Below are 24,443 nucleotides of genomic sequence, written 5' to 3'. Positions count from 1 at the left end.
CCGATCCCAAGATGGAGCACGGCCTCAAGTTACAAACAGAAACCCATAGCCACCAGCCCTCAACGTGAGTGTTTATGGATAGTAGAACTGACCAGGGCAGGGGCGAGGAGCGGGAATCTTGGTTTGGGGGAGTTGGAGTGAACACAACAACACTGCAAAGATGTGATTAGCAAGATGGGACCGTGTCAGCTTTACAGACCAATCACTTTGAAGAGATGGGGCGAGAGTGAACTGCAAGAGGGAAGAAATGCGGGTGTTTGAAATGGTTTTCAGTCCATGTTAAACTGGAAACTGTTGCCACACACCGTGGATGACATTCCTGCTGAAGAGTGCCCCACCCAGTCGAACAGCAGGCTTATATTCATATAGCTGCACTCAGAGTTAATGCTATTATTGTACATAAACATTTAACTTGGTGTGGTGGTCTCCAGCTGCGTTTATATCCGAGCCTTCGGGCATGTAGACATTTTGTATTTTGAGCTGCCAGAATTGGGAATGGAGGCCAGCTCCCGACTCCACATCAGCTTCGATATGCCATGCCCAACTCTTTGGCCTTGCTGCTGGCCCTGGGGATGTTGGCCGCGCAATCCTTCGGCAGCCCTGGCGGTGATGGGCTGGCTTTCTGGGTGGACTTCAGCCAGACGCTCCGCCCGGGCTTCCCGGGCAGTTCGGGGCCGGCCTCGCCCTCCGAGCTGGAGTCGCTCAAGTCAGTCACTTCCAGCTCGGAGTCCGTCTCCGCCTTGACCCAGGTCCCCCCGGCGTCGGCTGCCCGGGACTGGGCTCTGTCGCCAAGTCGTTCCTTCCCCGGCGAGAGGGCGGGGGTCTGTGGCGACGCCGGGGGCACCAGGTCCGCCCGCAGGGCCTGGATGACGGGGTAAGAGGGGAGGCCCTTCTGGCCGAGGCACAGCCGCGAGTAGGGGCTGAGGTGCTGAGGGCCCCTGTCCCCTGCCTCGGCGGGGGGCAGCAGGGAGATCTGGGTGGGGAGGTGGGTGAGCCCTCCCGCCAACGTGTTGGGGTAGTAGTGAGGGGGGTACAGGGCAGACATCTTCGAGGCAGGCAGATTGAATGTGGGAGAAGTGTAGGCAGGGAGGCTCCAGGGATAGTCTGAGAAGTGGCCATTTCTTCCATAGGCACCGATCACAGCTGGAGGCTTGGAATAATAAGGGGCCCCTGTAAAAGGAAACAGGCAGACAGTCAGGGGGAAATCCAAGGCACATTGATTACAGTTACAGTGTCTATCCCACTGTTCCCACTCAGGCCCAGGCACCTGACCCCTGTATTCCCTTATTCTCACCCTGACTCCAAACCCCTGACCCCTGCATCCCAATGCCCACCCTCACCCCTGACCCCTGCATCCCAATGCCCACCCTCACCCCTGACCCCTGTATCTCACTTTCCCACCCTGACTCCTGTATCCGCATATTCGAACACTGACCCCAGCATCGCCATCATCCCCATCCCCAACCCTGACCTCTTTATCCCCACTCTCACCTTGAGCCCTCATCCCTGCAAACAGATACCCATCGTGAATCCACTAATCCCACTTTGATCGCTGACCTCAGCTTCCCTCATTCCCACATTGCCCCGTCCTTCTATCCACCATTCCCAACCTGATCCCTGAATCCCCATTTCCTCCCCAACACCTGCATCCCATTTTTCCATCCTGCCCCGATCTCTGTGTTCCCCTATTCTCCCCCTGGCCCCTGCATTCCCCGACACCAGACCACTATCTCCTTTTCTCAACCTGACCTCTGTATCCTCCTAATGCCACCCTGACCCATGTATCCTAAACCCACCCTGACCCATGTATCCTAAACCCACACTGACCCCTGTATGCTAAACATACCCTGACCCCTGTATCCTAAACCCACCCTGACCCCTGTATCTTAAACCCACCCTGTCCCCTGTATCCTAAACCCACCCTGACCCCTGTATCTTAAACCCACACTGACCCCTGTAACCTAAACCCACCCTGACCCCTGTATCCTCCGAAACCTACCCTGACCCCTGTATCCTAAACCCACCCTGTCCCCTGTATCCTAAACCCACCCTGACCCCTGTATCTTAAACCCACACTGACCCCTGTAACCTAAACCCACCCTGACCCCTGTATCCTCCGAAACCTACCCTGACCCCTGTATCCTAAACCCACCCTGACCCCTGTATCCTAAACACACCCTGACCCATGTATCCTCCTAAACCCACCCTGATCCCTGTATCCTCCTAAACGCACACTGACCCCTGTATATTCCTAAACCCACCCTGACCCCTGTATCCTCCAAATGCCACACTGACCACTGTATCCTCCTAATTCCACCCTGACCCCTGTATCCTCCTAATGCCACACTGACCACTGTATCCTCCTAATGCCACCCTGACCCCTGTATCTTAAACCCACCCTGACCCCTGTATCCTAAACCCACACTGACCCCTGTATCCTCCTGTCCCCACCCTGACCCCTGTATCCTCCTGTCCCACCCTGACCCCTGTATCCTCCTAAACCCACCCTGATCCCTGTATCCTAAACCCATCCTGACCCCTGTATCTTAAACCCACCCTGACCTGTGAGTCCTACACTCAACCTGACTCCGTATCCTAAACCCATCCTGACCCCTGTATCTTAAACCCACCCTGACCTCTGTGTCCTATAGCAACCCTGACCCCTGTATCTTAAACCCACCCTGACCCCTGTATCTTAAACCCACCCTGACCCTTTATCTTAAACCCACCCTGATCTCTGTGTGCTATACCATCCCCGACCTCTGTATCTTAAACCCACCTTGACCCCTGTATCCTGAATCCACCCTGACCTCTGTGTTCTATACCCACCCTGACCCCTGTATCTTAAACCCACCCCGACCCCTGTATCCTAAACCCACCCTGAACCCTGTATCCTCCTAAACCCACCCTTACCCCTGTATCCAAAACCCACCCTGACCCCTGTATCCTCCAAAACCCACCCTGACCCCTGTATCCTCCAAAACGCACCCTGACCCGTGTATCCTCCTATACCCACCGTGACCCCTGTATCCTCCTAAACCCACCCTGACCCCTGTATCTTAAACCCACCTTGACCCCTTTATCCTGAACCCACCCTGACCTCTGTGTCCTATACCCACTCTGACACCTGTATCCGAAACCCATCCTGACCCTTGAATATTAAACTCACCCTGACCCCTGTATCCTAAACCCACCCTGAGCCCAGTATCTTAAACCCACCCTGACCCCTGTATCTTAAACCCACCCTGACCCCTGTATCCTAAACCCACCATGACTCCTGTATCTTAAACGCACCCTGATCCCTGTATTTAAACCCATCCTGACCCCTGAATCTTAAACCCACCCTGACCCCTGTATCCTCCTATGCCCACCCTGACCCCTGTATCCAAAACCCACCCTGACCCCTGTATCCTCCAAAACGCACCCTAACCTCTGTATCCTCCAATACCCACCCTGACCCCTGTATCCGCCTAAACCCACCCTGACCCCTGTATCCTCCTATCCCCACCCTGAGCGCTGGATCCTCCTAAACACACCCTGACCCCTGTATCCTCCTAAACCCACCCTGACCCCTGTATCCTAAACCCACCCTGACCCCTGTATCCTCCTAAACCGACCCTGGCCCCTGTATCCTCCTAAACCCACCCTGGCCCCTGTATCCTCCTAAATTTACCCTGACCGCTGAATCCTTAATCCACCCTGACCCCTGTATCCTCCGAAATCCACCCTGACCCCGTATCCTAAACCCACCCTGACCCCTGTATCCTCCTATCCCCACACTGACCCCTGTATCCTCCTAAACCCACCCTGACCCCTGTATCCTCCTGTCCCCACACTGACCCCTGTACCCTCCTAAACCCACCCTGATCCCTGTATCCTAAACCCATCCTGACCCCTGTATCTTAAACCCACCCTGACCTGTGTGTCCTACACCCACCCTGACCCCGTATCCTAAACCCATCCTGACCCCTGTATCTTAAACCCACCCTGACCCCTGTATCTTAAACCCACCCTGACCCTTTATCTTAAACCCACCCTGATCTCTGTGTGCTATACCATCCCCGACCCCTGTATCTTAAACCCACCTTGACCCCTGTATCCTGAATCCACCCTGACCTCTGTGTCCTATACCCACCCTGACCCCTGTATCCGAAACCCATCCTGACCCCTGAATATTAAACTCACACTGACCCCTGTATCCTAAACCCTCCCTGACCCCTGTATCTTAACCCCACCCTGACCCCTGTATCCTAAACCCACCCTGAACCCTGTATCCTCCTAAACCACCCTTACCCCTGTATCCAAAACCCACCCTGACCCCTGTATCCTCCAAAACCCACCCTGACCCCTGTATCCTCCAAAACGCACCCTGACCCGTGTATCCTCCTATACCCACCGTGACCCCTGTATCCTCCTAAACCCACCCTGACCCCTGTATCTTAAACCCACCTTGACCGCTTTATCCTGAACCCACCCTGACCTCTGTGTCCTATACCCACTCTGTCCCCTGTATCCGAAACCCATCCTGACCCCTGAATATTAAACTCACCCTGACCCCTGTATCCTAAACCCACCCTGAGCCCAGTATCTTAAACCCACCCTGACCCCTGTATCTTAAACCCACCCTGACCCCTGGATCCTAAACCCACCATGACTCCTGTATCTTAAACGCACCCTGACCCCTGTATTTAAACCCATCCTGACCCCTGAATCTTAAACCCACCCTGACCCCTGTATCCTCCTATCCCCACCCTGACCCCTGTATCCAAAACCCACCCTGACCCCTGTATCCTCCAAAACGCACCCTAACCCCTGTATCCTCCTATACCCACCCTGACCCCTGTATCCGCCTAAACCCACCCTGACCCCTGTATCCTCCTATCCCCACCCTGAGCGCTGGATCCTCCTAAACCCACCCTGACCCCTGTATCCTCCTGAACCCACCCTGACCCCTGTATCCTAAACCCACCCTGACCCCTGTATCCTCCTAAACCGACCCAGGCCCTTGTATCCTCCTAAACCCACCCTGACCCCTGTATCCTCCTAAACCCACCCTGACCCCTGTATCCTAAACCCACCCTGACCCCTATGTCCTCCTAAACCCACCCTGGCCCCTGTATCCTCCTAAATTTACCCTGACCGCTGAATCCTTAATCCACCCTGACCCCTGTATCCTCCTAAATCCACCCTGACCCCTGTATCCTAAACCCACCCTGACCCCTGTATCCTCCTATCCCCACACTGACCCCTGTATCCTCCTAAACCCACCCTGACCCCTGTATCCTCCTGTCCCCACACTGACCCCTGTACCCTCCTAAACCCACCCTGATCCCTGTATCCTAAACCCATCCTGACCCCTGTATCTTAAACCCACCCTGACCTGTGTGTCCTACACCCACCCTGACCCCGTATCCTAAACCCATCCTGACCCCTGTATCTTAAACCCACCCTGGCCTGTGTGTCCTATACCCACCCTGACCCCTGTATCTTAAATCCACCCTGACACCTGTACCTTAAACCCACCCAGACCCCTGTATCTTAAACCCACCCTGACCTCTGTGTCCTATACCCACCCTGATCCCTGTATCTTAAACCTACCCTGACTCCTGTATCTTAAACCCACCCTGACCCCTGTATCCTAAACCCACCCTGACCCCTGTATCTTAAACCCACTCTGACTCCTGTATCTTAAACCCACCCTGACCCCTGTATCCTAAACCCACCCTGAACCCTGTATCTTAAACCCACCCTGACCCCTGTATTAAACCCATCCTGACCCCTGAATTTTAACCCCACCCTGACCCCTGTATCCTCCTATCCTCACCCTTACCCCTGTAACCACCTAAACCCACCCTGACCCCTGTATCCTCCTATACCCATTCTGACCCCTGTGTCCTCCTAAACCCACCCTGACCACTGTATCCTCCTAAACCCACCCTGACCCCTGTATTCTCCTAAAGCTACCCTGACCCCTGTATCCTCCTAAACCCACCCTGACCCCTGTATCCTCCTAAACCCTCCCTGACCCCTGTATCCTTCTAATCCCATCCTGACCCCTGTATCCTCCTAAACCCTCCCTGACCCCTGTATTTTCCTAAACCCACCCTCACCCTGACATGAAAATGAAATGAAAATCGCTTATTGTCACGAGTAGGTTTCAATGAAGATACTGTGAAAAGTCCCTGGTCGCCACATTCCGGCGCCTGTCCGGGGTTCGAACCGTGCTGCTGGCCTGCCTTGGTCAGCTTGAAAAGCCAGCGATTTAGCCCAGTGAGCTAAACCAGCCCCTAGCTCCCACTGATTCCTGACACACTGACCCCTGTATCCTCCTAAACCCATCCTGATCCTGATATCCTCCTGAACCCATCCTGAACCCTGTATCCTCCTAAACTCATCCTGACCCCTGTATCCTCCTAAACCCACACTGACCCCTGTATCCTCCTAAACTCATCCTGACCCCTGTTTCCTACTAAACCCATTCTGACCCCTGTATCCTAAAACCACACTGATGTCTGACCCCTGTATCCTCCTAAACCCACCCTGTCCCCTGTAACCTCCTATACCCACTCTGACCCCTGTATCCTAAACCCACCCTGACCCCTGTATCCTCCTCTACCCACCCTGACCCCTCTATTCATCTAAACCCATCATGAGACTGATATCCTCCTAAACCCACCCTGACCCCTGTATCCTCCTAAACCCACCCTGACCCCTGTATCCTCCTAAACCCACCCTGACCCCTGTATCCTCCTAAACCCACCCTGACCCCTGTATCCTAAACCCACCCTGACCCCTGTATCCTCCTAAACCGACCCTGGCCCTTGTATCCTCCTAAACCCACCCTGACCCCTGTTTCCTCCTAAACCCACCCTGACCCCTGTATCCTAAACCCACCCTGACCCCTATGTCCTCCTTAATCCACCCTGACCCCTGTATCCTCCTAAATCCACCCTGACCCCTGTATCCTAAACCCACCCTGACCCCTGTATCCTCCTATCCCCACACTGACCCCTGTATCCTCCTAAACCCACCCTGACCCCTGTATCCTCCTGTCCCCACCCTGACCCCTGTATCCTCCTAAACCCACCCTGATCCCTGTATCCTAACCCCATCCTGACCCCTGTATCTTAAACCCACCCTGGCCTGTGTGTCCTATACCCACCCTGACCCCTGTATCTTAAATCCACCCTGACACCTGTACCTTAAACCCACCCGGACCCCTGTATCTTAAACCCACCCTGACCTCTGTGTCCTATACCCACCCTGATCCCTGTATCTTAAACCTACCCTGACTCCTGTATCTTAAACCCACCCTGACCCCTGTATCCTAAACCCACCCTGACCCCTGTATCTTAAACCCACTCTGACCCCTGTATCTTAAACCCACCCTGACCCCTGTATCCTAAACCCACCCTGAACCCTGTATCTTAAACCCACCCTGACCCCTGTATTTAAACCCATCCTGACCCCTGAATTTTAACCCCACCCTGACCCCTGTATCCTCCTATCCTCACCCTTACCCCTGTATCCACCTAAACCCACCCTGACCCCTGTATCCTCCTATACCCACTCTGACCCCTGTGTCCTCCTAAACCCTCCCTGACCCCTGTATCCTTCTAATCCCATCCTGACCCCTGTATCCTCCTAAACCCTCCCTGACCCCTGTATTTTCCTAAACCCACCCTCACCCTGACATGAAAATGAAATGAAAATCGCTTATTGTCACGAGTAGGTTTCAATGAAGATACTGTAAAAAGTCCCTGGTCGCCACATTCCGGCGCCTGTCCGGGGTTCGAACCGTGCTGCTGGCCTGCCTTGGTCAGCTTGAAAAGCCAGCGATTTAGCCCAGTGAGCTAAACCAGCCCCTAGCTCCCACTGATTCCTGACACACTGACCCCTGTATCCTCCTAAACCCATCCTGATCCTGATATCCTCCTGAACCCATCCTGAACCCTGTATCCTCCTAAACTCATCCTGACCCCTGTATCCTCCTAAACCCACACTGACCCCTGTATCCTCCTAAACTCATCCTGACCCCTGTTTCCTCCTAAACCCACCCTGATCCCTGTAACCTAAACCCAACCTGACCCCTGTATCTTAAACCCACCCTGACCCCTGTATCTTAAACCCACCCTGACCCTTTATCTTAAACCCACCCTGATCTCTGTGTGCTATACCATCCCCGACCCCTGTATCTTAAACCCACCTTGACCCCTGTATCCTGAATCCACCCTGACCTCTGTGTCCTATACCCACCCTGACCCCTGTATCCGAAACCCATCCTGACCCCTGAATATTAAACTCACACTGACCCCTGTATCCTAAACCCTCCCTGACCCCTGTATCTTAACCCCACCCTGACCCCTGTATCCTAAACCCACCCTGAACCCTGTATCCTCCTAAACCCACCCTTACCCCTGTATCCAAAACCCACCCTGACCCCTGTATCCTCCAAAACCCACCCTGACCCCTGTATCCTCCAAAACGCACCCTGACCCGTGTATCCTCCTACACCCACCGTGACCCCTGTATCCTCCTAAACCCACCCTGACCCCTGTATCTTAAACCCACCTTGACCCCTTTATCCTGAACCCACCCTGACCTCTGTGTCCTATACCCACTCTGTCCCCTGTATCCGAAACCCATCCTGACCCCTGAATATTAAACTCACCCTGACCCCTGTATCCTAAACCCACCCTGAGCCCAGTATCTTAAACCCACCCTGACCCCTGTATCTTAAACCCACCCTGACCCCTGTATCCTAAACCCACCATGACTCCTGTATCTTAAACACACCCTGACCCCTGTATTTAAACCCATCCTGACCCCTGAATCTTAAACCCACCCTGACCCCTGTATCCTCCTATCCCCACCCTGACCCCTGTATCCAAAACCCACCCTGACCCCTGTATCCTCCAAAACGCACCCTAACCCCTGTATCCTCCTATACCCACCCTGACCCCTGTATCCGCCTAAACCCACCCTGACCCCTGTATCCTCCTATCCCCACCCTGAGCGCTGGATCCTCCTAAACCCACCCTGACCCCTGTATCCTCCTGAACCCACCCTGACCCCTGTACCCTAAACCCACACCTGACCCCTGTATCCTCCTAAACCGACCCTGGCCCTTGTATCCTCCTAAACCCACCCTGACCCCTGTATCCTCCTAAACCCACCCTGACCCCTGTATCCTAAACCCACCCTGACCCCTATGTCCTCCTAAACCCACCCTGGCCCCTGTATCCTCCTAAATTTACCCTGACCGCTGAATCCTTAATCCACCCTGACCCCTGTATCCTCCTAAATCCACCCTGACCCCTGTATCCTAAACCCACCCTGACCCCTGTATCCTCCTATCCCCACACTGACCCCTGTATCCTCCTAACCCACCCTGACCCCTGTATCCTCCTGTCCCCACCCTGACCCCTGTATCCTCCTAAACCCACCCTGATCCCCTGTATCCTAACCCCATCCTGACCCCTGTATCTTAAACCCACCCTGACACCTGTACCTTAAACCCACCCGGACCCCTGTATCTTAAACCCACCCTGACCTCTGTGTCCTATACCCACCCTGATCCCTGTATCTTAAACCTACCCTGACTCCTGTATCTTAAACCCACCCTGACCCCTGTATCCTAAACCCACCCTGACCCCTGTATCTTAAACCCACTCTGACTCCTGTATCTTAAACCCACCCTGACCCCTGTATCCTAAACCCACCCTGAACCCTGTATCTTAAACCCACCCTGACCCCTGTATTTAAACCCATCCCGACTTCTGAATTTTAACCCCACCCTGACCCCTGTATCCTCCTATCCTCACCCTTACCCCTGTAACCACCTAAACCCACCCTGACCCCTGTATCCTCCTATACCCATTCTGACCCCTGTGTCCTCCTAAACCCACCCTGACCACTGTATCCTCCTAAACCCACCCTGACCCCTGTATTCTCCTAAACCCACCCTGACCCCTGTATCCTCCTAAACCCACCCTGACCCCTGTATCCTCCTAAACCCACCCTGACCCCTGTATCCTTCTAAACCCACCCTGACCCCTGTATCCTCCTAAACCCTCCCTGACCCCTGTATTTTCCTAAACCCACCCTCACCCTGACATGAAAATGAAATGAAAATCGCTTATTGTCACGAGTAGGTTTCAATGAAGATACTGTGAAAAGTCCCTGGTCGCCACATTCCGGCGCCTGTCCGGGGTTCGAACCGTGCTGCTGGCCTGCCTTGGTCAGCTTGAAAAGCCAGCGATTTAGCCCAGTGAGCTAAACCAGCCCCTAGCTCCCACTGATTCCTGACACACTGACCCCTGTATCCTCCTAAACCCATCCTGATCCTGATATCCTCCTGAACCCATCCTGAACCCTGTATCCTCCTAAACTCATCCTGACCCCTGTATCCTCCTAAACCCACACTGACCCCTGTATCCTCCTAAACTCATCCTGACCCCTGTTTCCTCCTAAACCCATTCTGACCCCTGTATCCTAAAACCACACTGATGTCTGACCCCTGTATCCTCCTAAACCCACCCTGTCCCCTGTAACCTCCTATACCCACTCTGACCCCTGTATCCTAAACCCACCCTGACCCCTGTAACCTCCTATACCCACTCTGACCCCTGTATCCTAAACCCACCCTGACCCCTGTATCCTCCTAAACCCACCCTGACCCCTGTATCCTCCTAAACCCACCCTGACCCCTGTATCCTCCTAAACCCACCCTGACCCCTGTATCCTAAACCCACCCTGACCCCTGTATCCTCCTAAACCCACCCTGACCCCTGTATCCTCCTAAACCCACCCTGACCCCTGTATCCTCCTAAACCCACCCTGACCCCTGTATCCTAAACCCACCCTGACCCCTATGTCCTCCTTAATCCACCCTGACCCCTGTATCCTAAACCCACCCTGACCCCTGTATCCTCCTATCCCCACACTGACCCCTGTATCCTCCTAAACCCACCCTGACCCCTGTATCCTCCTGTCCCCACCCTGACCCCTGTATCCTCCTAAACCCACCCTGATCCCTGTATCCTAACCCCATCCTGACCCCTGTATCTTAAACCCACCCTGGCCTGTGTGTCCTATACCCACCCTGACCCCTGTATCTTAAATCCACCCTGACACCTGTACCTTAAACCCACCCGGACCCCTGTATCTTAAACCCACCCTGACCTCTGTATCCTATACCCACCCTGATCCCTGTATCTTAAACCTACCCTGACTCCTGTATCTTAAACCCACCCTGACCCCTGTATCCTAAACCCACCCTGACCCCTGTATCTTAAACCCACTCTGACCCCTGTATCTTAAACCCACCCTGACCCCTGTATCCTAAACCCACCCTGAACCCTGTATCTTAAACCCACCCTGACCCCTGTATTTAAACCCATCCTGACCCCTGAATTTTAACCCCACCCTGACCCCTGTATCCTCCTATCCTCACCCTTACCCCTGTATCCACCTAAACCCACCCTGACCCCTGTATCCTCCTATACCCACCCTGACCCCTGTGTCCTCCTAAACCCACCCTGACCTCTGTATCCTCCTAAACCCACCCTGACCCCTGTATTCTCCTAAAGCTACCCTGACCCCTGTATCCTCCTAAACCCACCCTGACCCCTGTATCCTCCTAAACCCTCCCTGACCCCTGTATCCTTCTAATCCCATCCTGACCCCTGTATCCTCCTAAACCCTCCCTGACCCCTGTATTTTCCTAAACCCACCCTCACCCTGACATGAAAATGAAATGAAAATCGCTTATTGTCACGAGTAGGTTTCAATGAAGATACTGTGAAAAGTCCCTGGTCGCCACATTCCGGCGCCTGTCCGGGGTTCGAACCGTGCTGCTGGCCTGCCTTGGTCAGCTTGAAAAGCCAGCGATTTAGCCCAGTGAGCTAAACCAGCCCCTAGCTCCCACTGATTCCTGACACACTGACCCCTGTATCCTCCTAAACCCATCCTGATCCTGATATCCTCCTGAACCCATCCTGAACCCTGTATCCTCCTAAACTCATCCTGACCCCTGTATCCTCCTAAACCCACACTGACCCCTGTATCCTCCTAAACTCATCCTGACCCCTGTTTCCTCCTAAACCCATTCTGACCCCTGTATCCTAAACCCACACTGATGTCTGACCCCTGTATCCTCCTAAACCCACCCTGTCCCCTGTAACCTCCTATACCCACTCTGACCCCTGAATCCTAAACCCACCCTGACCCCTGTATCCTCCTCTACCCACCCTGACCCCTCTATTCACCTAAACCCATCATGAGACTGATATCCTCCTAAACCCACCCTGACCCCTGTATCCTCCTAAACCCATCTTGACCCCTGTATCCTCCTAAACCCACCCTGACCCCTGCATCCTCCTAAACCCACCCTGACCCCTGTATCCTAAACCCACCCTGACCTTTGTATCTTAATCCCACCCTGACCCCTGTATCTTAAACCCACCCTCACCCCTGTATCCTAAACCCACCCTGACCCTTGTATCTTAAACCCACCGTGACCCCTGTATCCTATACCCACCCTGACCCCTGTATCTTAAACCCACCCTGACCTCAGTGTCCTATACCCACCCTGACCCCTGTATCCTCATAAACCCACACTGACGCCTGTATCCTCCTATCCCCATCCTGACCCCTGTATCCTCCTAAACCCACCCTGGCCCCTGTATCCTCCAAAACCCACCCTGGCCCCTGTATCCTCCAAAACCCACCCTGGCCCCTGTATCCTCCTAAACCCACCCTGGCCCCTGTATCCTCCAAAACCCACCCTGGCCCCTGTATCCTCCCAATGCCTCCCTGACCCCAGTATCCTCCTAAACCCAACCTGACCCCTGTATCCTACTAAACCCACCCTGACCCCTGTATCCTCCTAAACCCACACTGACCCCTGTATCCTAAACCCACCCTGACCCCTGTATCCTCCTAAACCCACACTGACCCCTGTATCCTAAACCCACCCTGACCCCTGTATCCTAAACCCACCCTGGCCCCTGTATCCTCCAAAACCCACCCTGGCCCCTGTATCCTCCCAATGCCTCCCTGACCCCTGTATCCTCCTGAACCCACCCTGACCCCTGTATCCTCCTAAACCCACCCTGACCGCTGTATCCTCCTAAATCTACGCTGACCCCTGCATCCTCCTAAATCCACCCTGGCCCCTGTATCCTCCCAATGCCACCCTGACCCCTGTATCCTCCTGAACCCACCCTGACCCCTGTATCCTCCTAAACCCACCCTGACCCCTGTATCCTCCTAAATCCACGCTGACCCCTGTATTCCCCTCTTCAGTCTTCTGCCTGTAACTCCCACTTCAGCGCTGACCCTTGTGACCTTTGGTTCCCATCAATAAAGTGCAGCATAGGACGAATCATAGCTCAGTGGACATTTCTCCCTCACACATACCTTGCACTCACTCACTCACACTCACAGTCACTCACTCTCTCACACACACACATACTGTCATACACGCACTCACTCACTCACTCACCCACTCACTCACTCACTCACTCTCTCACTCACTCACTCACTCTCTCACACACACACATACTGTCATACACGCACTCACTCACTCACCCACTCACTCACTCACTCACACTCACAGCCACTCAGTCACTCTCTCACACACACACATACTGTCATACACGCACTCACTCACCCACTCACTCACTCACTCACTCACTCACTCACTCACTCACTCACTCACTCACTCGCTCACACACATACTGTCATTCACGCACTCGCTCACTCACCCACTCACCCACCCACTCACTCACTCACTCGCTCACTCACTCACTCACTCACTCAGTCACTCTCTCACACACACACATACTGTCATTCACGCACTCGCTCACTCACCCACTCACCCACCCACTCACTCACTCACTCACTCACTCGCTCACACACACATACTCTCATACACGCACTCGCTCACTCACCCACTCACTCACTCACTCACTCACTCACTCACTCACTCACTCACTCACTCACTCGCTCACACACACATACTGTCATTCACGCATTCGCTCACTCACCCACTCACCCACCCACTCACTCACTCACTCACTCACTCACTCACCCACTCACTCACTCTCTCACACACACATACTATCATTCACGCACTCACCCACTCACCCACCCACTCACTCACTCACTCGCTCACTCACTCTCTCACACACACACATACTGTCATACACGCAGTCGCTCACTCACCCACTCACTCACTCACTCACTCACTCACTCACTCACTCACTCACTCACTCACTCACTCACTCACTCACTCACTCTCACACACACATACTGTCATACACACACCCACTCACTCACTTACTCACCCACCCACTCACTCACTCACTCACTTACTCACTCTCTCACACACACACATACTATCATTCACGCACTCACCCACTCACCCACCCACTCACTCACTCACTCGCTCGCTCGCTCACTCACTCATCCACCCACCCACTCACCCACTCACTCACACTGACTCGCTCGCTCGCTCACTCTCTCATCCACCCACCCACTCACCCACTCACTCACTCGCTCACTCACCCGCTCACTCACTTGCTCACTCACCCGCTCACTCACTCTCTCACACACACACATACTGTCATACACGCACTCACTCACTCACCCACTCACTCACTCACACTCACACTCACTCACTCTCTCACGCACACATACTGTCATACACGCACTCGCTCACTCACCCACTCACTCACTCACTCACTCACACTCACTCACTCTCTCACACACACACATACTGTCATACACGCACTCACCCACCCACACACCCACTCACTCACTCACTCGCTCACTCACTCACTCACCCACCCATTCACTCACCCACTCATTCACTCACTCACTCACTCTCTCTCACACACATGCAGACATCCTGTTTCATTCTTCCTGTGGCATCCACTCACTCTCTTTGTACCCCAGTCTCCAACTCTCTCTCTTTGTACCCCACTCTCCAACTCTCTCTCTTTGTACCCCACTCTCCAACTCTCTCTCTTTGTACCCTACTCTCCAGCTCTCTCTCTTTGTACCCCACTCTCGAACTCTCTCTCTTTGTACCCCACTCTCCAACTCTCTCTCTTTGTACCCCACTCTCCAACTCTCTCTCTTTGTACCCCACTCTCCAACTCTCTCTCTTTGTACCCCACTCTCCAACTCTCTCTCTTTGTACCTCACTCTCCAGCTCTCTCTCTTTGTACCCCACTCTCCAACTCTCTCTCTTTGTACCCTACTCTCCAACTCTCTCTCTTTGTACCCCACTCTCCAACTCTCTCTCTTTGTACCCTACTCTCCAACTCTCTCTCTTTGTACCCTACTCTCCAACTCTCTCTCTTTCTACCCCACTCTCCAACTCTCTCTCTTTGTACCCCACTCTCCAACTCTCTCTCTTTGTACCCCACTCTCCAACTCTCTCTCTTTGTACCCCACTCTCCAACTCTCTCTCTTTGTACCTCACTCTCCAGCTCTCTCTCTTTGTACCCCACTCTCCAACTCTCTCTCTTTGTACCCTACTCTCCAACTCTCTCTCTTTGTACCCCACTCTCCAACTCTCTCTCTTTGTACCCCACTCTCCAACTCTCTCTCTTTGTACCCTACTCTCCAACTCTCTCTCTTTGTACCCCACTCTCCAACTCTCTCTCTTTGTGCCCTACTCTCCAACTCTCTCTCTTTGTACCCTACTCTCCAGCTCTCTCTCTTTGTACCCCACTCTCCAACTCTCTCTCTTTGTACCCCACTCTCCAACTCTCTCTCTTTGTACCCCACTCTCCAACTCTCTCTCTTTGTACCCCACTCTCCAACTCTCTCTCTTTGTACCTCACTCTCCAGCTCTCTCTCTTTGTACCCCACTCTCCAACTCTCTCTCTTTGTACCCCACTCTCCAACTCTCTCTCTTTGTACCCCACTCTCCAACTCTCTCTCTTTGTACCTCACTCTCCAGCTCTCTCTCTTTGTACCCCACTCTCCAACTCTCTCTCTTTGTACCCTACTCTCCAACTCTCTCTCTTTGTACCCCACTCTCCAACTCTCTCTCTTTGTACCCCACTCTCCAACTCTCTCTCTTTGTACCCCACTCTCCAACTCTCTCTCTTTGTGCCCTACTCTCCAACTCTCTCTCTTTGTACCCTACTCTCCAGCTCTCTCTCTTTGTACCCCACTCTCCAACTCTCTCTCTTTGTACCCTACTCTCCAGCTCTCTCTCTTTGTACCCCACTCTCCAACTCTCTCGCTTTGTACCCCATTCTCCAACTCTCTCGCTTTGTACCCCACTCTCCAACTCTCTCGCTTTGTACCCCACTCTCCAGCTCTCTCTCTTTGTACCCTACTCTCCAACTCTCTCTCTTTGTACCCTACTCTCCAGCTCTCTCTCTTTGTACCCTACTCTCCAACTCTCTCTCTTTGTACCTCACTCTCCAGCTCTCTCTCTTTGTAGCCTACTCTCCAACTCTCTCTCTTTGTTCCCTACTCTCCAACTCTCTCTCTTTGTACCCCACTCTCCAGCTCTCTCTCTTTGTAGCCTACTCTCCAACTCTCTCTCTTTGTACCCCACTCTCCAACTCTCTCTCTTTGTACCCCACTCTCCAACTCTCTCCCTTTGTACCCCACTCTCCAACTCTCTCTCTTTGTACCCTACTCTCCAACTCTCTCTCTTTGTACCCCACTCTCCAGCTCTCTCTCTTTGTAGCCTACTCTCCAACTCTCTCTCTTTGTACCCCACTCTCCAACTCTCTCTCTTTGTACCCTACTCTCCAACTCTCTCTCTTTGTACCCCACTCTCCAGCTCTCTCTCTTTGTAGCCTACTCTCCAACTCTCTCTCTTTGTACCCCACTCTCCAACTCTCTCTCTTTGTACCCCACTCTCCAACTCTCTCTCTTTGTACCCCACTCTCCAACTCTCTCTCTTTGTACCCCACTCTCCAACTCTCTCTCTTAGTCTCGCCACACTCAACTCCCTCCTTCCCTTCCTCACCTCTCTGCACAATCGCCCCCTCTTTCTTCAATGTCTACCCAAACTCTCTCTCACAAGCCTCTCTCTGTCTCAGACTCACGGTCTCCCTTTCCCTCTCTCTCGTGTCTCTTCCTTTCACTCTCGTTCTTCCCTCTCTTCCCGTCTCTTTATTTATATCCTCCTCACACTCTCTTCTCCTCTCATGTGCTGATTTCCTCTCCTTGCCCCCTTGTGTTTTCACTCTTCTTGTCCTTACCCCTTCCCGGACAACTGTTACAACAGAATCTTATTTGAATGGAGAGGCTGCAGAATGCACAGTGCAGAGGGATCTGGGTGTCCTGGTACACCAATCAGTAATTAGGAAGGCAAATGGAAAGTTGGCCTTTATTACATGAAGGATGGAATATAAAAGAAGGGAAGTTTTGATGTACAGGGATTTGGTGAGACTGGAGTACTGAATACCTTACTGAAGGATCTATATACTTGTGTTGGAAACATTTCCGAGAAGGTTGAAGCCTGGGATGTAAGGGTTTCTCTCATGAGGGAAGTTGGAGCAGAACAAACCGATACACATTGGCGTTGGGAGAAGCGATCTTATTGCGATGTATAAGAGTCGGAGGAGGATTGACAGAGTGGATGCTGAGAGGATGGTCCCTCTCATGGGGGGGTGGGGGCCGATGCGTAACCGGGTGGGGGGCAGGCACAATTTCAAATTAAGAGGTCTCCTATTTGAGAGGATGCTGAGAAGGAATTTCTTCTCTCAGAGGGCCCTAAGCATTTGAAATTCCGCAGAGAGCAGTTGGGTCACTGGTTTGGTTCAAGTTTGCGTTAGACAGGTTTGTGATGGACAACGGAGTCAAGGGTTATGGGGGAACCAGCTCAGACAGCGGTTGAAGGTCACATTCAGATTAGCCACAATCTTATTGAATGGAGGAGCAGGGTCGATGGTCAATATGGTTTACTCCTCTTCCAAACTCGTATGTTCTTAACTTTTTATGTCCCTCGCTCTCGCTCTGTCTATCTCTCCATTTCCCCGGATCTCTGACTCTCTCTCTACTCCTTCCTCTCTCTCTAACCCTCTCCCTCTGTCTCTCCCCCCTCTCTCTCTCCCCCCCACACTCCGGTCTCAGTCTGGCTCTGTTAATCATACCGCCTCTCCCTCTCACCCCACCCCCCTCCTCCGACTCTCTCCCTCCTTCTCTCTTTTCCCGCAGACTCACACACCTGAACTGAAGAAGGCGAGGCCAGTTTCAAGTCTCAGTTTGTCCGTGTCCGCTGCGGGAATGGGACGATCAAACACCGGATTCCGCAGCTCCCGACCCCCCGGTTCCGGAAGTCTCGGTGGGGTTAACAAGTTTTGTATGGCCTTCATGAGAAAAACAAATAGACATGACATCAAACACTCCCAGGACAGGTACAGCACGGGGTTAGATACAGAGTAAGGCTCCCTTTACACTGTCCCCATCAAACACTCCCAGGACAGGTACAGCACGGGGTTAGATACAGAGTAAGGCTCCCTTTACACTGTCCCCATCAAACACTCCCAGGATAGGTACAGCACGGGGTTAGATACAGAGTAAAGCTCCCTCTACACTGTCCCCATCAAACACTCCCAGGACAGGTACAGCACGGGGTTAGATACAGAGTAAAGCTCCCTTTACACTGTCCCCATCAAACACTCCCAGGACAGGTGCAGCACAGGGTTAGTTACAGAGTAAAGCTCCCTCTACACTGTCCCCATCAAATACTCCCAGGACAGTGCAACACGGGGTTAGATACAGAGTAAAGCTCCCTCTACACTGTCCCCAGCAAACACTCCCAGGACAGGTACAGCACGGGGTTAGATACAGAGTAAAGCTCCCTCTACACTGTCCCCATCAAACACTCCCAGGACAGGTACAGCAGCGGGTTAGATACAGAGTAAGGCTCCCTTTACACTGTCCCCATCAAACACTCCCAGGACAGGTACAGCACGGGGTTAGATACAGAGTAAAGCTCCCTCCTCACTGTCCCCATCAAACACTCCCAGGACAGGTACAGCAGCGGGTTAGATACAGAGTAAAGCTCCCTCTACACTGTCCTCATCAAACACTCCCAGGACAGGTATAACACGGGGTTAGATACAGAGTAAAGCTCCCTCTACACTGTCCCCATCAAACACTCCCAGGATAGGTACAGCACGGGGTTAGATACAGAGTAAAGCTCCCTTTACACTGTTTCCATCAAACACTCGCAGGGCAGGTACAACACGGGGTTAGATACAGAGTAAAGCTCCATCTACACTGTCCCCATCAAACACTCCAAGGGCAGATACAGCATGAGGTGAGATACAGAGTAAAGCTCCCTGTACAAGCTGATCCCCATCAAACACTCCAAGGACAGATACAGCATGAGGTGAGATACAGAGTAAAGCTCCCTGTACAAGCTGATCCCCATCAAACACTCCAAGGACAGATACAGCACGAGGTGAGATACAGAGTAAAGCTCCCTTTACACTGTGTCCATCAAACACTCCAAGGACAGATACAGCATGAGGTGAGATACAGAGTAAAGCTCCCTGTACAAGCTGATCCCCATCAAACACTCCAAGGACAGGTACAGCACGGGGTGAGATACAGAGTAAAGCTCCCTGTACAAGCTGATCTCCACTGCTCTCGCTTGTGAATCATTTCTCTCCTCTGGCCACTGTTGCAGATAAGTTGGGGTGTTTCTCCCGGTTACCCTGGGACCAATATTAATAATTCAACCAACAATCTGACGGAAATGATTATCTGGTCAGTGTCACATTTTGAGAACTTGCTGTGTGCTAATGGGCAGCCGCCTTTCTGACAATCCAGCAGTGGCTTGGCTACAAACAAATAATTTCAGACAGTGGGGAGCTCTGTGAGGTTGGATATCAACAAGAGTTTTTTTGAAACTGATACTAGGCACCAAATGCCCTTCAAGTCATCGCTGAAGATGATTCCGAACTCTGAGTAGACCTTGCCTGAGGATACAGGATTGACTCAGTGATATCAAAGCGACACCCTTTCACAGCCCCATTCCCTGGGTTACAGCAACAACATCTCATATTGATTAAGAGACTTTAACCAAGTAAAATATCCCATAACTAGAGCTATTTATGAAACAGAATTTGACAGCGAGCCAAGAAAGTATTCAGACACATGACCCAGAGCATTGCCCAAGAGACAGGCTTTCCGCAGCCCCTGAAAGCAGGAAGCAGAGAAGCAGAGAGATATAGGGAGGGAATTGCAGGGTTCAGGCCCCCTGCCACCAATGATGGAAATTGGACATGGGCAGGGAGACCGGAATTGGAGGAGTGCAGAGATCTTGGATGGTTGTTGGGACTGGAGGAGGTTACCGAGATAGGGAAGGGTTGTACGGGCTGGAAAGGGGATACAGAACTAGGGAGGGTTATAGGGAATGAAGGAAAGTGTAGGAAGTGGTGGAGGTTACAGAGGTCTGGAGGGTCTCTGGGAATGGAGGAGATTACAAAGATAGGGACAGTTGTCAGAATTGGAGGCGGTTACTGAGATAGGGTGGGTTGATGGAGGAGGTGACAGATACGGAGCGTTTCAGGGGCTGGTGGAGCTTAGAGAGATGGGTAGGATTGTAGGGTCTGGAGGAGGTTACAGAGATAAGGAAAGTTGTAATGGGTGGAGTTTGCACGGACAGGGAAGGTTGTTGGGGCAGGAGGAGGCTACAGGGACAGGGAGGGTTGTTCGTGCTGGAGAAAGCTACAGTAGGGATGGTTGTAGGAGCTGGAGGGATTACAGGGATAGGGAAGGTTAGGGGATGGTGGAGGTTGCAGGGATAGGGAGGGTTGTAGGAGCTGGAGATATTACAGGGATAGGGAAGGTTAGGGGCTGGTGGAGGTTACAGAGATAGGGAGGGTTGTAGGAGCTGGAGAGATTACAAGTATAGGGGGGGTTAGGGGATGGTGGAAGTTGCAGGGATAGGGAAGGTTGAAGGAGCTGGAGATATTATAGGGATAGGGAAGGTTAGGGGTTGGTGGAGGTTACAGAGATAGGGAGGGTTGTAGGAGCTGGAGAGATTACAAGTAGAGGGAGGGTTTTGGGGCTGGTGGAGGTTACAGAAGTGGAAGGGTTGTCGGGGTTGGCGAAGGTTGCTGTGATAGGGAGGGTTTTGGGGCTGGTGGAGGTTACAGAGATAGGGAAGGGATGAAGTCATAACGGATCTGAAAACAATAATGGCAGTTTTAAACAGGGGACCATAAGGCTGCGGAGGCCAGTCTAAGTCAGCAAGCACCATGCGCGATGGTTGGAAAGGACTTGGATTAAATGAGAAGTGGAGCCCCCGAGTGTTTGTACTTCCACTGTGATTTACCTCGGTGGTGACCGGCGAGCACTCTTGGCCCTGGGTGCTGCTGAATGGGTTGGATGTGAGCAGCAGCTGTGAATGGCTCATATCCAGCAGTGGGTAATTCACCAGGATTACTTTACTAAAGTTAAACTTGTAGGTGAACCGCTTGCCTTTGGTCTTGTGAAGGATTCGTTTGTTGTAGTAATACCTGGAAAAGAGCAGCCAGAGTCGGAATGTGTGAGAGATATGGAGAGACTGAGAGAGAGACTGAGATAGCACTGCCCTCTCCCCCCCCCCCCCCCCCCACCGGGCCTCATGCCCCCCTTGCCACCCCCACCCCCCCTTGCCACCCCCCCTGCCCCCCCCCCCCCCCCCCCCCCCCGGGGCCTCATTCATCCCCCGCCCACCCCTGGCCTCATTCATCCCCCCGCCCACCCCTGGCCTCATGCATCTCCCCCCTGACCCCCCCCCCCCGGCCTCATGCCCCCCCCTGCCCCCCCACCGGGCCTCATGCATCCCCCCCTGCCCCACCCCCTGGCCTCATGCACCCCCCCTGCCCCCCCACCGGGCCTCATGCACCCCCCCCCCGGCTCCCCGCCCCCCCACCCCCAGGCCTCATGCATCCCCCCCCTGTTCCCCGCCCTCCCCACCCCCAGGCCTCACGCACCCCCCCTGCTCCCCCCCCCCACCCCCAGTGCTCATGCGCCCCCCCACGACCCCGGGCCTCATGCATCACCCCCCACCCCAAACAGGACACCAGAGACTCCCAGACAGACACAAAGACCACCAGAATGACACAAGGACCTCCGAACAGACACAGGACACCCCCAAGTTGGCACAGTGACACCCAGGGCTACACAGAATGCCCCCAGAGTGACGTGAGGAATCCTGGAGTGACTAAGGCAGAGCAAGGCAGCGGAGAAGCCCAGAGTGAGACTACAAAGTGTCTTTACCTCCCCTACATCGTGAGCCCCAACAGACACAGTGATCTCAGGGAACTGTCACTGGTCACCATTTGTCAGACTGTCTGTATGAAGATCCCCATCAGAAGGTGGGATGGATGAAGGGAGGAGGGGTGGAGGGAGAGAGGCAGGGAGGGAGAGAGGGATGGAGAGAGGGTGGTAGTGGGGATAGAGAGAGTAAGGGAGAGAGGGAAGGAGGGAGGAGGGAGGGAGGGAGAGAGAGGGGGAGGGAGTGGGGGAAGGAGAGAAAGAAAGAGGGAGGGTGGGAACAAAGGAGGGAGGGAGAGATGGAGGGAGAGAGTGTTAGGGATAGGGAGACAGGGAGGCAGCAGATGAAGTATTACCTGAGGGCCCGACTCAGCTTATCGTAGTTCATGTGGGGTTTGCACTTGCGGATGCCCCACAGCTTGGCCACTTCATCCGGGTCCTTGATGACAAACTCGCCGTAATCTCCTTGCCAGGCGATAATGTTCTGATATTCCTCCTTCTGAAGCAGCTCCAGGATGAAGTGCCAGAGCTGGATCTGTCGGGATCCGGGACTCGACTCCGGTTTGTAGGCCCAGTCTGGGAACGCAAAGCCTGGGGAGAAATTAGCAGGAAGGTGAGTGTGGCAAACACCACTAGTGATATATTGCATGTATTAGGGCACTGCCCAGGTGTTACAGGTACTACGGTAAATCCCTGGCTGCTGGCTCCTCCCAGCAGGCGGTGTATAAAAGTGTGTGCTCCCCTGCGCTGCTCCCATTCTGGTTCCAGCTGCAAGAGGCACAACATCTTGTGCAATAAAGCCTCGATTGTTTCACCATTCTCGTCTCGTGGTAATTGACGGTACATCAGGGAGGCAGTTAGGAGAAGCTTCCACTCCAATCTGCCACCCTCCAAGACGGTGATCCCAGTTTGATGGCTGGAATACTGGAACAATGAACAGGTTACTGCAGGGGTGGGCAAACTTTTCCGTGCAAGGGCCACATTCAGAAATTCACAATTTTAAAGGGCCGCGTAGTATATTAAGTAAAATAATTACTTCACCCGGTTATGATTCTGGGTGCCTCATATAGAACATAGAACAGTACAGCACAGAACAGGCCCTTCGGCCCTCGATGTTGTGCCGAGCAATGATCACCCTACTCAAGTCCATGTATCCACCCTATGCCAGTAACCCAACACCCCCCCCCCCCACCCCCATTAACCTTAAAAAAAAAAAAAAAAAATTTTTTATGACTTGGTGGGCCGCATAAATACCTTTGGCGGGCCGCATGCGGCCCGCGGGCCGTAGTTTGCCCACCCCTGGGTTACTGGAGCATTACCTGATGGCTTGTTGCTGCAGCAATCAAGAGGAGGCCATTCCGCCCTTCAAGCCTGCTCCAACATTTAACATGATCACGGCTGATTCTTCATCTCAACGCCATACCCACTTTCCCCTTGACACATTTAGAGTCTAGAGATCAATCTATTTCCTTCTTATATTCAGTGAGTTGGCCTCCACAGCCTTCAGTGGTGAAGAATTCCACAGGTTCACCCTCCTCTAAGTGAAGAGGTCTCTCCCCATCTCAGTCCCAAATGACCTACTCCGTATCTTGGGATTGTGATGCCTTGTTCTAGAGCCACCATTCGCACCCCCCCCCCCCCCCCCCCTCCCCCTCCACCACCAGTCAGAGGAACCACCATCCCTGGATCCTATCTCATTCTTCAAAACTCCAGGAATGCTGGCCCCAATCGACCCATCCTCGCTTTGTACAATAATCCCAGAAATCAGTCTGGGGAATCTTCCCTGCACTCCCTCGGTGGCAAAGCATATCCTTCCTTAGGTAAGGAGAGCAAAACTGCCCATGATTCTCCAGGTCAGAGAAACTGCAGTTGGTCTTGGAGTGAAGAAGATCTTGGAACGTTTGTACAAGATTATGGTAAGCTTAGAAAAGGTAAAGAAAAAAAACTATATTCTTTATTTATTGGCACAAGGGACACGGGTGGGGTGGTGGGGAGGGGAGGGGGCACAGAGTTATGACAAAGGGATTTGCGTGCATCCCCAGGCGGAGGTGGCCTGCTGTTGTCTGGCGGCAGGACCCTCTGATCCTGCAGTTGTCAACGGGCTTTCCCATTGACTGCACCCCTCGCCACCAGAAAACCCGCGGTTTGGTGCTCCGTTGGGATCGGAAGATCTCATTGGCTTGATT

At 53.2% G+C, this 24,443-nt stretch overlaps 1 protein-coding gene across 1 annotated transcript in view; it reads right to left on the bottom strand.

Annotated features, from left to right (window-relative positions):
• Positions 1-520: 520 nt before the first annotated feature.
• The window catches only part of erfl1 (Ets2 repressor factor like 1), a 43,974-nt gene continuing 20,051 nt past the window's right edge, over positions 521-24,443 (bottom strand). Inside the window, exons 2-5 of the mRNA XM_038813062.1 lie at positions 22,614-22,848; positions 21,332-21,515; positions 18,209-18,350; positions 521-1,170 (exon numbers count right to left, since the gene is read on the bottom strand). Of these exons, the coding sequence (XP_038668990.1) occupies positions 521-1,170; positions 18,209-18,350; positions 21,332-21,515; positions 22,614-22,848 (1,211 nt within the window). The remainder of the gene's footprint in view (positions 1,171-18,208; positions 18,351-21,331; positions 21,516-22,613; positions 22,849-24,443) is intronic.

Source organism: Scyliorhinus canicula, chromosome 12, assembly GCF_902713615.1.
Source record: "Scyliorhinus canicula chromosome 12, sScyCan1.1, whole genome shotgun sequence".
Classification (NCBI taxonomy): Eukaryota; Metazoa; Chordata; class Chondrichthyes; order Carcharhiniformes; family Scyliorhinidae; genus Scyliorhinus; species Scyliorhinus canicula.
Note: the sequence above shows the minus strand (reverse complement) of the source record. Positions and strands in the feature narration are given on the sequence as shown.